Below are 13,591 nucleotides of genomic sequence, written 5' to 3' on the forward strand. Positions count from 1 at the left end.
ACTCTTTTTGATTTTGATACGCCACTCTTCATGAACATTTCATTGTTCTAAGCATACACAAGAGCTCAGGATATTCCTGAGGTGCTAGTATGTGGTAGTACAATTCCTAGAACGAGCAATGACAGTGCCGCACAAGAACACACAGTAGTGCAATACTCAGTTGTTGCATAGTCTTTGCTCCCATTCTGCTTAGCAATTGCTACCTTTGGGCTCACAGAGAAATTGGATTTGTGGATCTTAGAGGGAAAGTGGTGAACATAGCAACACTGCAGTAGAACAAGGACAGGTAGAAACAATCTGTCCATTAGACCAGTAACATACCGTTACTCCAGTTAAACCTGGGCCTTTTCCTTCAATTAACTTATACATTTCTTGAAGGGCTTCCTCATCACTTTTGCCTTTAAATCGCTTCTTGGAGAGTTCTTGAAGAGCTTCCTTAAACTGCTCAAAAGTAATAGTTCTTACAGACTTTCCCCTGTTGAAACACACAGCAATTGAAAGAAATTACAAGAGAGCACAAAAAGCATTTCAAGAATAGCAGAATGGTTTCAGTTTACCACACTGAACAACAGAAAATTGCAACAGAACAGGAAGACCCATGCAGCCCATTTATGGTGTAAAATAAAACATATCCCAGGAATATCACTTTATTTTTATATGTACATCAGTAGGATAGCACTTCATAGACTTCCCTTGACAAATATTCAGAAATAAAAAGGAAATAAAGTGACTGGGCCTACTGTCAAAATGCCTGCAGTTCATCAAATTAAATACAGTCTCATTTGGTTGATTCACTTATAATGCCTGTATGTATAAGACAAGATCTGAAGCATCTTAGGCAAGTCTTTTTATTTGCTACTTTTTATTCCTCTTTAAGTAACTTGTTATCATATTATTTATAAGTCACTATTAATATATTCACAAATATATTAAGAATTATTCTGCTATTGCGTAGAGCAAACTATTGAAAAGCAATTAAAAACTTGAAATTCCTCCTCAATTGGAGACTGACAAGTTTTTAAATGACACATTTAAATTCAACACCTGTTTTCCTTTGTAGACAATCATCTTCAAAAGACATTTAAAGGTACATAGAAAACACAATATAGTAGCCTGGTAAACTCTTAAATTTTGCTGTACAAGTATGTGGTGCAAATTCTGATGAATTGGAAATTCACACTTTACAAACACCAGTATATACTGTCATTCCTGCAGATCTTTTTTGGTCCATCACACCAAAGGTATCAGTTGATAGAACTCTTACAAAGCATTCACTACAGTGATATGTTTAACCAAAAGGAGGTTAATGCATATCTGTTTTCTAGCATTTTAAAATATTCAGTTTAGCCAGGAGATAATGTTGCAGAGTATGCACTGTTCCGCTCAATTCCCTAATATTAACCTAGTTTTAGTGTTCCTCATTTCAAAATTCAGGTATGAAGCAACAGCATTAGTGAGTTTACTCACCATTATTTTTAGTTGTTAAAAATTACAGCAGACACAAACCACATCTTTTCTTGTATTAGTAAACTACAGATTCTCTGATCTTTAGAATAAGAATTTACACCCCAAAATTTAGCCATATAATATGAAATAAAGTTTAGCAGATCAAATAGAGCCATTTTCAAAAAGATGTTTTGATACTTATGCTGATATAATCTTAAATAGTACTATCTTCAAAAGCAGAAAATGTTTACATTACAAAACTCTCAAAGTTAAAGTAATATATAAAAGTCCATGTTGCTGGGAAACATGCTACTACATAAGTTTTGTGTGCTGCTTGAGCATTTCTTTTTATACCAATTTAGAGAACATTTCAAGCAAATCAGGGGAAAAAATAACCAAGCAGCACCACACAACCCAGAACAGTCCTTTCAACGGAGACAGCTGTTTACATAGGAATAAACAATAGATGCTAGGACAGAGAAAGTATGCACCAGCAATAGAAATCTTGGGCTAGAAAAGAAGTACACAGAAATCTGACTTTAATTCAAGCGTCAAAAATACTATTGTGAAGAGCAATTCAGCTATACATCATGGATTTATCTTTGATCTTCTTTTAGGTACCTTCAGTGGTCAAATCCCTCTCAGCTGGGGGACGCCTCCACTAATGAAAAGGGGAAATGAAATTTCTGGTTTAACAACCAACAGTTAGAAAGTGACTCCTACTTAATTAACTAAACAAAAATGAAATTTTATCCCAGGCTTTTAAAACAAAGAGAAACCTGTTATTCACAACAAAATTCAACACTAAGGGAACCCTTTACGTAATTGTTCATTACTAGCATTCTTTATTTTCAATGCAGCCCAACATATGTATCACCCACAAAATAAACTCTATGTGTTTTTTAACCAAACATTGCTGTTTGCAACTACTTGTCTGCTTTAAGTAAAGCATGTGCTGGAGTATCTCACAGAATTAGCTGGTAAAAGAACATAATGACAGTAGAAATAAAGAATATAATCCAGCACTTCATTACTCAGAAAGACAGGTGGAATAAACTGCAATTAACTACCTGGAATTTCTCCAGGATTCTCATTCATAGGATTAACATCCCTCTTCTGATGAAACATGTCCAAGAACTTTTAAGTAGCACAAGAGATCAAGACTTCATTTTGTTTTGCCTCTCATTTAGAAAAAGAAAGCACTGGCAATCACTGCAAGGCTTCAGCATAACAACACCCTAAGGCCCTAAATTCTCTACAGATTCATGCCAAACCTAGCATTCAGGCCTTGCCAAAAGCAGTTTTCTGTAGCACATAGGTTTAGCTTGGATCATGAGTCAGGATCATTGCAACAGGAAAGAGAATGATCACTTTCACCAAATCCAGCAGAAATTCATGTTGACTTGTTTATTTTTCATAGAATATTCTGAGCTGGAACAGACCCACAAGGATCATCGAGTTCAACCCTTAAGTAGTCAAATCTATGGCCTTGTCGCTATTAGCGCCACGCTCTAAACAAATGAACTGGTCTCAGGGTTTTATTAACACATGAAGAATTTCTGGATGTACACTTATTAAATAGAAGAGCATAACTTTTTTGCACAAACTAAAAGGAAAAATACATAAATATAGCTGCCAAGAGGAACGAAGAACATTTGGTCTAAGAAACAGGTATACCTGCCTTTCACATTTCATCTCTTCCCTATCAATTACATGGGGCAAGGAAATGCATGGATTTTTCCCTTTTAGCTTAAGGTAAAACCACAAACTGGACACATATATGACCAATGTACTATTGCAGCTAAGCCCCGAAAGAGAAACAAATGTGCATCATAGCTGATATTCTTTACCAGCAAACAACATTAATTGGAGTTATGTTAAAAATAGGATTGGTAGTGAAGGAATTGTTGCAACTATAGCCCAAGTTTCCTAAATAAAACAGCTTTAATTTTGAAATTTATTATCTTTTTCTGCACTCCAAAAATATCCCCTCTTGCTCCCCCATCGATTACAATATTATCAAATCTACTTGTAAAGCATCATAATTATGTCCAAAACTCTACAGCTGCAACATATGTCAAGTCTTGTGGAAAACCCAAGGAACACAACATGTTCTTGCACTTTTGGTATGTGAGGTATAGTATATGTATGCCATGTACCAGCAGCATCTGGAAGCAGCATCTAAATTATCAATCAGCAATCCTGTCCTCCCTCTAGAGACAGGTCTTGAAGAGCTCTGAGCAGTTGCTGTCATCATGATTACTAACTAGAACAGCATGGTCCCCTCTCCTCTGTCTGCATAGTCATGGGTTGAACATATAGGAGACCACTGACTGAAGTAGAAATGAGAGAGGAAAAGAAAAGTCTTTCAACAAACCTTGATTTACACTCTGTCCAATCCAGGTCCACAAAAACACCGTAAGGATAATGATTTATGAGTACTATTGGATGGAAAATTGGACATGAGCCAGCAACATGCACTCCCAGCCCAGAAAGCCAACAACTGTATCCTGGGCTGCACCAAAAGCAGCACCTGAGCAGGATGTGGGAGGGGATTCTGCCTCTCTACTCTGTTGTGGTGAGAGCCCACTTGGAGCACTGCATCCAGCTCTAGGGTTCCTGCACAGGAAAGACATTGACCTGTTGGAGTGAGTCCAGAGGAGGGCCACAGAGCTGATCAGAGAGAAGGAACAGCTCTGCCATGAAGACAAGCTGGGAGAGTTGGGGTTGTTCAATCTGGTGGAGACATGGCTACAGATCTTACTGCAGCTTTTAGAAGGCTTACAAGGAAGGATGGAGGAAGGCTTTTTAGCAGAGCTGTTGTGATAGGACAAGGTAATAGCTGTAAATTAAATAGGGCAGATAGAGACTAGATATAAGGAAGTCATTTTTAGGAGGGTGGTGAAGCACTGCAAGAGGTTGTCCAGAAAAATGATAGATGGCCCACCCCTGGTCAGGTTGGATGGGGCTATGAGTAACCCGGTATCATGCAATATGTCCCTGCTCACTGGGAGACGGGCAAGGTGACGGTGTTTACCTAGATGACATGTAAAAGCCTCTCTCCAACTCAAACTGTAGGAAAAATTATAATACTATGAACACAGCGTAACACACAAGGCTGTCATACCCCCAGCTTATTTTCACCATTTTTAATGCCCTGCTCACATTCAGGAAATCCCTTCCTTATACCAGCTTTTCAGACCACATGAACTTAGGAAAAAAACCCCAAGCTATAACCCCCCAAATAAACTAATTCCTTTTTATTAAGCAACTGCTACAAAGAATCAGCTTCTTTGTGTATATTTGTAGCTTGTTTATAAAAGCTCATTATAAATATCTCGTTTCCATGGGAATAACAAACCAAATATATTCACTTTCATTTTTCAAGTGTTACAAGTTCAAACAACTTGTCCACAATTAAGTATGCCAAGGGTGATCACTCAGTTCTTAACACTTATGTCTTAGGTTTAGCATTCCAGAGAGTTATCATAGAAAGATAAAAAACTGTTGAAAAAAATATTTAAAAATCAAGGCATCAGAATGAAAATTAAAACTGACCAGAAAATAAGACAAAAGGGAAAATAGCAACAAACAAGGGAAGATAGAGGGGAAAAAAGGATTTTACAAAATTAGGTGTCATAAGTTTGGCCACTTCAAGGAAAAGAAGGAAATATATGAGGGACATTAATAATAAAAAAATTTAAAGCCCTATACTTCATTATGACACAAAGAAACCTTTATGTTTAGAAAGGATACATTCTTACATACCATTCTATTTTAAACTCTGCTTCTTACAACAAACAGAATTACTATAATGCATCATCCTTCAGTGGCAGAAACTATGTTCATGGTACAATACTGATAGCCTCCTGTATCTATGTCTACACTTGGGATAGACAGAATGAACATACTCAGAAGAATTTTAGGAAGCTTCCCATCACTTCCCCCTCCTTGATAAGTCTCTCCACATGTGGCTACTATGTAATGGGAGATTCTGAACTGAAGTTTGAAATCCTCAGTTTGCTCTTGGGAGCCCAAGTTCACCTATATCTGGTGCATCAGTTCTATGTCTGGCCATCAGCACAGTAAACAAACTGCAAAGTATCTAACATTGGCCCAAAGGAGATTGGAACAGCAAGCAATGCAGCTTTCATTTGCAAATATTACTACTAACAGTGCCCCAAGTTCTTAAATGTGAAAGCGTACTGCTGCAAATGGATACCATGGACTTGAATGCTATTTGGATTAACAGTTGCCCACAATTTCAGCTGAAAAGCTACACAATTACACTCCATATACCTGATAGACAAAATCCTTGACTGGTATTAGAGATCTTTATCTCCAGAGCACTAGAACAGTTCAGTATTAACAGAACAAAGCCTACAACTTAATAGGTCCTGCTGTAATCTCCAACCAACAAAAAGTCATCCCAAATTCCCATCACAGCAGGACAGTTTTCTATTTTCTTACATTGAAGATAGGAAAGAAAATGTAGAATTACTGAGAGAAGGTTCTATTTTTCTTAGCATGTCAGACAGATTAGTATGTCAGGATTACAGCAAGATACAATAACCAGGACTGTTCTGCTGTGGAAATTGTCATATACGGTCTAAGGAATATAGCAGGTCCAATAAGGGTCTAAAAACACTCTAACAGAAGTGGGAGCCCAACAAACATTTTTGCATAAACTAGTTTTGTTTGCAATTCTAAATTCACCAGAGACTTTGGTGTCTGATCAACTGAGCAGTCAAGTAAAACTCAACAGCATCTTTCCTTGCAAATTAGAACAGGACTTCAGGTACTTTCTATGTTTATTCCCTTCCAAGGCAGTCTCATTCATTCAGAAAACAGAATGAAGGACCATGCTGGCAAGAGAACGCATGAGCAGCTTACTTGTCACAGTTTCTGACTTACTGGCACAATAAGCATGATCAGGCTATTTCTGATTTGCCACTATTGTCCCACATCTACATCTTCCTAATACTAAGAAACATTTCTAAATTATCAGAAGCAAACATTGAAAATTATCCAAATTAATCATATAAAGGCATCATCACTGAGAACAAGACCATTAGTCAGGTGTTTTATCCTAAGGGCTAACTAAAGGCATATTTCCTAATGACATTCAGCCCTGACTTCACACTTCAGCTGTTTCTCTTTTATCGTAACACGCCACACCAAAAAGTTACTACAGCTGAAACTTACTGATTTTCATACAAAGATTTTTCTTACTTTCCACTTTACAGCACCAACTTTATTATTATTGCTGTTACAGCTCAGAGCATTCACGCCTCTTTGTTTAGTAGAACAGACACTTTCTCTTCATTGCTACTTGTAAAAACACTAAGTCTTCATGATGTGGTCTATAAACATAATGTATGTTGATAACAATTGCTAGTGGTATTTGTACTGCACACCTTGACAATCATAAGGTACCACAGACAAATTCAAATTCCTTGAAGCAAAATAGGTTTGTACTTGTCTCTGCAAAACACAACACTCATCTAACATATGTATTTTTTTCCATGAATGTCTGCTGTAATATTATCACCACAAAGTCCAAGGCTGTTTAACCAAGAAGCAGATTATGCTGCAGGGCTGTTGGTTAATTTTTTTTTTTTTTCTTTTTTTTGTAGTTTACAATTTTCACTTTCTTTCTTACACAGCTCAGAATTTCTGTGGGCTATCAGCACAATAATTCATAGCCAAGAAGTCCCAAACTAAAGGTAGGTCCCTAGGTATCTAAGCAGGCTGGTAGAACCTTGCAATCTAATGGAGATATCCTGTGAAGGTCTGGTTTGTTGCTGTATCAGTCAAGAACAGAATAAAAAACTCCTCAGATGTACAGTGCAAAAAAACCCTCAAATATTAAAAAGAGAAGATTTTCTTGGATTAAACTGAACAATGTATAATTAACCCAAATCACAGGCTTGTGTATAAATTTTAACAATACAGCTGAGGATAGATGAACAGGTGAAGAAAGCTACTTTAATACTATCAGGGTATTTGCACTGCACTTAACTAAAAGCTCTAAAGAGACATGGTTCAAAAAACAAAATTAAGGTAACAAAACTTCAGATACCACTTCACATCAGACATCTGTCCAATTAATGGGTAAAACTGGGATACTGAAATTAGACATCTGTATATTGATGCAAGCAGGAGTAATTTGGCAAATTGTGAGGAAAGAGGCACTGATGATATTTTCAAAAAAATAATCCTAGGAAGAAGCTACAACAGAGATTTTCAGCTAAAGTAGTAGTCACTTCTGGAACACAGGCACCTTTGAATGCATGGCTATTTACCACAAGTGGATTCTACTGACGGGGAGAGTATGACTGACAACGAAGACATCCAGATGACCTTCACAATTACTCTCTCTAAGATAGATAGCATGCTGGCCAAGTCACAGTACAGCAGCTGGACTAGATGGCTTCATATACCCCCATGAACACAAGTGAATGTCATTATCAGTGTTCTAGGAAAGAAAAACAAGACAAGCACAATGCAAAATGCAGTACAAAATTCTCTCACTATATCTTTGCAAATAGTCTTCACTTACAGAAACCTCTCTGGGAGTGGGCCACAAGGGCAGAACACCTCAGGTCATTTATTCAGGAACTGAACCTGGAATGGTCAGTTTTCCCTCCTGGTGCTTTTTGTCTCATTAACGAGCAAGGGTAAAGAAGAGTATGCCCAGTTTATTCTAAGTGTCTGAAACTGGGACAGCTGCTAAACTATGAAAATCTGAAGCAAGAGGACATCAACGGCTCACTAAACCAGTAGCTGATTTGACTTAATTGCAACTTAAGTAATTTTAGGCCTCTCTTATGAAAACTCTGTTTTCTGATCCTTGAGCTAACACGTCTCTCCTCTTGACTTTTTTTTCTATCCTATGTGCTTCCTATGTGCTTCACTCATAGTGAAAATTTGTTTCCTTTAAAATAAAATCTGAAATTCAAAACTAGACAAACCCAACAGCTATGAGCCTATCAGATAAACTAGTATTGGGAAGGGAATGAATGGGGACTGGAGAAAGAATATGACTTGGCATAAACATTACTAAGTAAAAGCTTCCAAAAGAATGCAAATCCCAGAATGAGTTAAAGGGGTTACAGAGATTTAATGGGATTTACAGAGGATGAGGAAAAGAGAAAGTCCAAGCAAACAGTAGGTCTGATAGCTATACATGGCTTAGAGGAATAGAGTAAATTAGCTAAACAGAGTAGCAGATTCCAATTGTTTCACATTTGTTTGAGGTTTTCTTCAGTTTAAGAGAACAAAAATAATGTTACATTTGAACATTTAATAATGAAGATTCATGTAATGGTTAGCTACTGATAAGAAGTATTAGGAAAACTCTGTGGCCTGAAGAAGCACACGCCCCAATTTACATTAAAGGAGTCTGCAAGTGTATTTGGCATGACAGGCATGGACCAGAGTTTGGAAAAAGATATAGAAACATGCTACCACGTAGTCTGTTAGTACTTCAGCTTTTCCTTGTTATAGAAGAGAGATATCCATCTTCTGGTTGTCAACCCTGTGGACTCTACCCAAATTATACACAAAACCGATAGAAGACAATTTTATCACTCCTTAGAATGCTCTCTACTCCTGTGAAAGAATCCAATAAATGACATACAACTTGCAGATAATGTCGTTCAGTAACACAGAAATCCATCCCTTGGGTGTATGACAGATTGATACCATTTGACAGCACAATTTGGGTGGAAGTTAAGACATTAAAGGACATGGCAGCGGCAAGTGAAATTAGCATGAATACTGGCCAAAGTACAGAAAGATGTAGGAAATTAGGAGCAATTAAAAAAAGAGGCTGCAGACAGTTCTTGGATACAAATCGTAGGGGACAAACTAGCACTGGAGCAGAAAGACAGTGCCTCAAAATCAGGCTTCTATGCTTGTTTCTTCTCTAGAAGGCTCAAATTATTTGCTGTTCTCTTTGGTTCTTGTCATCTTAAGGATATGCACTAGGCTAGGCATACATACAGACCATAGGGGAAGGGAGCAGAAACTAACCACAGTATAACACCCCAATATAGTGCCCAGCTGCCAGAGACACTGCTGAGCACATTCAGAATACAAAAATACAAGAGGATGATGTCATAGTGCCCATTAAGTCAGCCGGAAATAAATAAATTAAAGCAGTTAAAATAATTGAAGATTTACTAAGCATTCTTAATAGCTAATCACTTCATCTGTCTTCCCCAGGCTGAGCTTACCCCATGAGCTAGTGGTGAGAAGCTTTTTTCATATAATAATACTTACCATTTTATCTTCAGAGAGCTGAAAAAGCTGATACAACCACTGCAGTTTCAAAAGTTCTTTCTGCTGTTGAAGTGCAGGGGCTTAGAGCAAAGGCTTTACAGCTGAGAGGACAGGGCAAAGAACCAATATCACTTGTACTTTCTCCACCAGTTAAAGCAGTGCACATGAACACACTGGCTGATAACTCAGGGAAAGAAAAGTAGGATACACAGATAAGGTATCATTCTACATCTCACCAGCAATCCCATGTGAGCTGACACGTCTCATTCACGTCCCAGAAAAAAACAAAAACAAAACAAAACAAAACAAAAAAAAAAAAAAAAAAAAACAAACAAAAAAAACCAAAAAAACCCACCAACACACCAGCATTTGGGTTTATTTTTATTCTCTCTTGATTTCACACCTTGCCAATCATCTTCTAAGCAGAAGTGAATGCATTTTATCCCAAGCAGTTAATAGAAACTATACAAAATTGTTCATAAGTATGACTAGAAAAATATTCTCAAGGACAGCTTTCAGATTACTAGCTATTTTTTATGACTTCATTTATATTACTAACCTGAATTTATACAAATACATGGCACTCAGAGATAGGAAAAGGGACACACCTAATGAACTTTCATATTAGCACCCTCAGGCTTTTGATAACCAGTAGCCTTCCTTACTGCTTTCTCTCTGCATACAGTATCAGTGTTTTGACTGAGCTGACATTCAGGGAAGACATTACCTTTTTTGATGAGATCAGTTAACCGAGAACAGGACATGACATTTGACAGGAGAATAAAAAGCAGAATTTTTACAATAGAAAACAGAGTTACATAAGACAGTGCTGTTTTTATTAATGAGACCCAGAACAGAAAAGCTTCATATCTAAGAACTATATATTGAATGGTTATATGGTATGACATCCTACTTGATTTAGACAAAATTCAAACTCGGGGACAAAGAACAATGGCATTATTAAATAGGACTGGACATAAGATCTTAACTCCATAAGTCTCAAGATATTAGAGCTTAAATTATGTTTTCATTGAGAATTGAACTGACTTTGAAAGTAAACAATTGCACAAGGGACAGAATAATAACTGAATCCAACTCTTTATTATGGAACAAGAGCAAGCATCCAAGCTTCTGTCTCGCAACATAATACTCAAAAATTTATTTCCTCTCAGTTCTTCCTTAAAATTACATTAAAACAAAACCCCTACTTTTCTATGCTACTGACTTTCCTGGAATTTCTTTCTTATTTTCCTCCTCAGATACTGTGATGTTTCAGCAAAAACTCTAGCTGTGTAGCCTTACAATGTCTAATATTATGAGGAATTTTTAATTCCCAGACAGGAATTTAATAACTACCAAATTTTTTAGCCATTTTTCCTACATTCAGCCAATCCAGATCAGAGCAGCACACAAAGTACAATACAAAATGGTGGCAAGGCAAAGAGTGAGTATTGTGGGGACATGTTTTTAAATTACTGTGAAGCTCAAGTAAAACCACAAGTACAGCTTGAACATTTTATTTCTTGTTCCTATGGAGAAAGGCGTCTGGATCACTGTTCAGTGAGGCCTCTGAAAAAACTCCTATCCTAATTAAGAAATTACACTGGTCAATATAAAGAAAAGAAGTACCTGGCCGATGACAAGAAAAATGAAGGAAAAGGGATGAGTAACACAACCATGAATTCATGTAGAGCATATTCAGTCCACTGTTCAGGCATGGCAGCTGTTTGTTAATCACCATACTGCACCAGGACACAGCAAGTTTACTTGTATTTCTTGGCCAGGAAATTCAGAAAGTGTTGTCTGATAGCTGAGGTAACCAGCTCCAGGACATTCCTCCCTACCCTCCAAGTAAATATTTCCAGTTGCAGACTGGTTTTCAGTGAGCTTTTGTGAGAAAGGTACAATACCATTTAATATTTTAAATAAGAAATATTATACATATGTGGAAATGCCCCTGTTCCTAAGAGACAGGAATTTGATCCTACCCGTCTTGTGTTGCTAGTAACTCCTCCCTTGACCCGAACCCTAACTCCACCCCTGCGATACCCTATAAAAACCCCATGACTGCCTTTGCCCAGTCTTTCCTCTCCATCCCGCCCCTCCTCCCCAGGGGTAATAAATGGATTCTCGAGCTTTCTGAAACAAAGACCTGTCTCGTGTATTCTCATGCCCGGTGCCAGCAGCTGCACCCTTCTCTGGACACGATGAACCCAGTTGCAACATACATATTTTTCAAAAACAGCTTTGCTTTGTTATTTCTGAAACATCATTTAAACACGGCAACACAGCTTCATATATTTGGGAGCTGCAGCCAGCTCAGCAGTAAGCAACTCACTGCTAAAACTAAAATGCAACTATGGAAGCCAGAGCAGCAATCCTCTAATTCAAGGTGGAATTTTCCTTTAGAGTTTAATTACACAGAATTTAAATTTTTTAAAGAGTTTTATCAGACTGTCTCACTAAGAAAATATCATTGTCAGATCGTTTTACAACAGCACCATTCCAGTTTTCAAAGGATTTCACAGAGTTGGATTGTTTTCCATGTCAAATCACATCTAACCACAAAAGCAATTTCTGAATCCAGTGACAGCTCAGTGATAGGGAACTCTCTAAGTAAAAAAGTATGTGTTTGTGGGAGAGGTTGTTTCAGTGATCCTGATGACAGAGAGAAAACACAGATGTATGTGTATCTTCTACCATTTTTGCTGGCAATATGAGAGAAGGTGGCAGCATTAAAAATAGACAGCTGGTGTTAACTGATGCCAGCACGATCTCAGTGTGTAAGAGTCATTGACCATGGTTGGAGACAGAAAAGTGTGAAATCAAGAATGACACACCAGGTGAAAAAAGAGAAACTAACTACAGTGTTAGTCCATATCCATAGGTCGTCATGCAGGGAAAGCCACAAAACTGTTTGCCATAACCAACAGCCAAGGACTAAATCATGACCTTCAAGAAAGGAGATTCCAGACTGCAGTTATGCAAACAGCACAAACCAGACATTTTCTCTTTCAAAGAAAATAAGAAATATAATAGAAATAATGAAGAAACTTCATATTTCTCCCCTACTGGATGATTGCCTTCCCTTATGAAAGGGAAAATTGGATGGTGACAGCAAAGCTCTAAATATACAGTCCCAAACTTTGGAGAATTTCCCATTCTATGTCTCCTTGCAAAGGAGATCTCACTCTATGTTAAAATGACAACATCCACAATGATGTTCTGCTCCCCATGTCATTCTTATCTTCATGTCTTATGAAACAGCAATTAGAGATGGAATTGTCTGCATTGGCAACATTCTCATTTTACAAAACAAAAAGCAAGACAGAATTGGTAGACTGTGGCCAAAACAGTCTCTCAAACAGTTTCCAAATGAGAGCAGGAGAGCATTTGAAGAGATCCACTTGAAGAGAAAAATACTATTTTTAAAAAGTGCAGATGGGAAATGATAAGGCTAAATTACAGAGCAGCAAAGCCCCTGTAACACTTATACATGAGAGCATCTCATTTCCACTACAGATCCACAAGCCAAATCAGTTTGTCTGCTACTGCCAATGCAGAGAATATTCTTTAATAAATTCTTCTACTATGCCTTTATCTTTACCATAACTTGTGGAGGTAGATATCTACCTTTGCACAACTTAGGGAAAAAATAGCTAATGCATCTGACCATTTACTTCGTATACCTCAAAAGCAATCTCTAGGCACTTTTCATCTCAGCAGAAGGTTGTTGCAATTAACAATGCAACCCTCAGTCTGAATCAAAATACCCCTACTGATCATAACCAAGAACAATTGTATGAAGCCCCAGTATACCTCACAAGTAATTAAGGCATGTCTGTGAGCTCAGAGACCA

The 13,591-nt window shown here is 37.5% G+C and overlaps 1 protein-coding gene across 6 annotated transcripts in view; it reads right to left on the bottom strand.

Moving 5' to 3' along the window:
* Positions 1-13,591, bottom strand: part of TPPP (tubulin polymerization promoting protein) — a 73,510-nt gene that overhangs the window by 30,742 nt on the left and 29,177 nt on the right. For 4 of the 6 annotated variants that reach the window (XM_053938134.1, XM_053938173.1, XM_053938164.1 and 1 more), the window contains exon 3: positions 322-475. The exons of the other annotated variants lie outside the window; for them this stretch is intronic. In XM_053938134.1, coding sequence (XP_053794109.1) covers positions 322-475 — 154 coding nt within the window. The remainder of the gene's footprint in view (positions 1-321; positions 476-13,591) is intronic. 6 annotated transcript variants of the gene reach the window in all.

This window comes from Vidua chalybeata, chromosome 1 (genome assembly GCF_026979565.1).
Source record: "Vidua chalybeata isolate OUT-0048 chromosome 1, bVidCha1 merged haplotype, whole genome shotgun sequence".
NCBI lineage: Eukaryota > Metazoa > Chordata > Aves > Passeriformes > Viduidae > Vidua > Vidua chalybeata.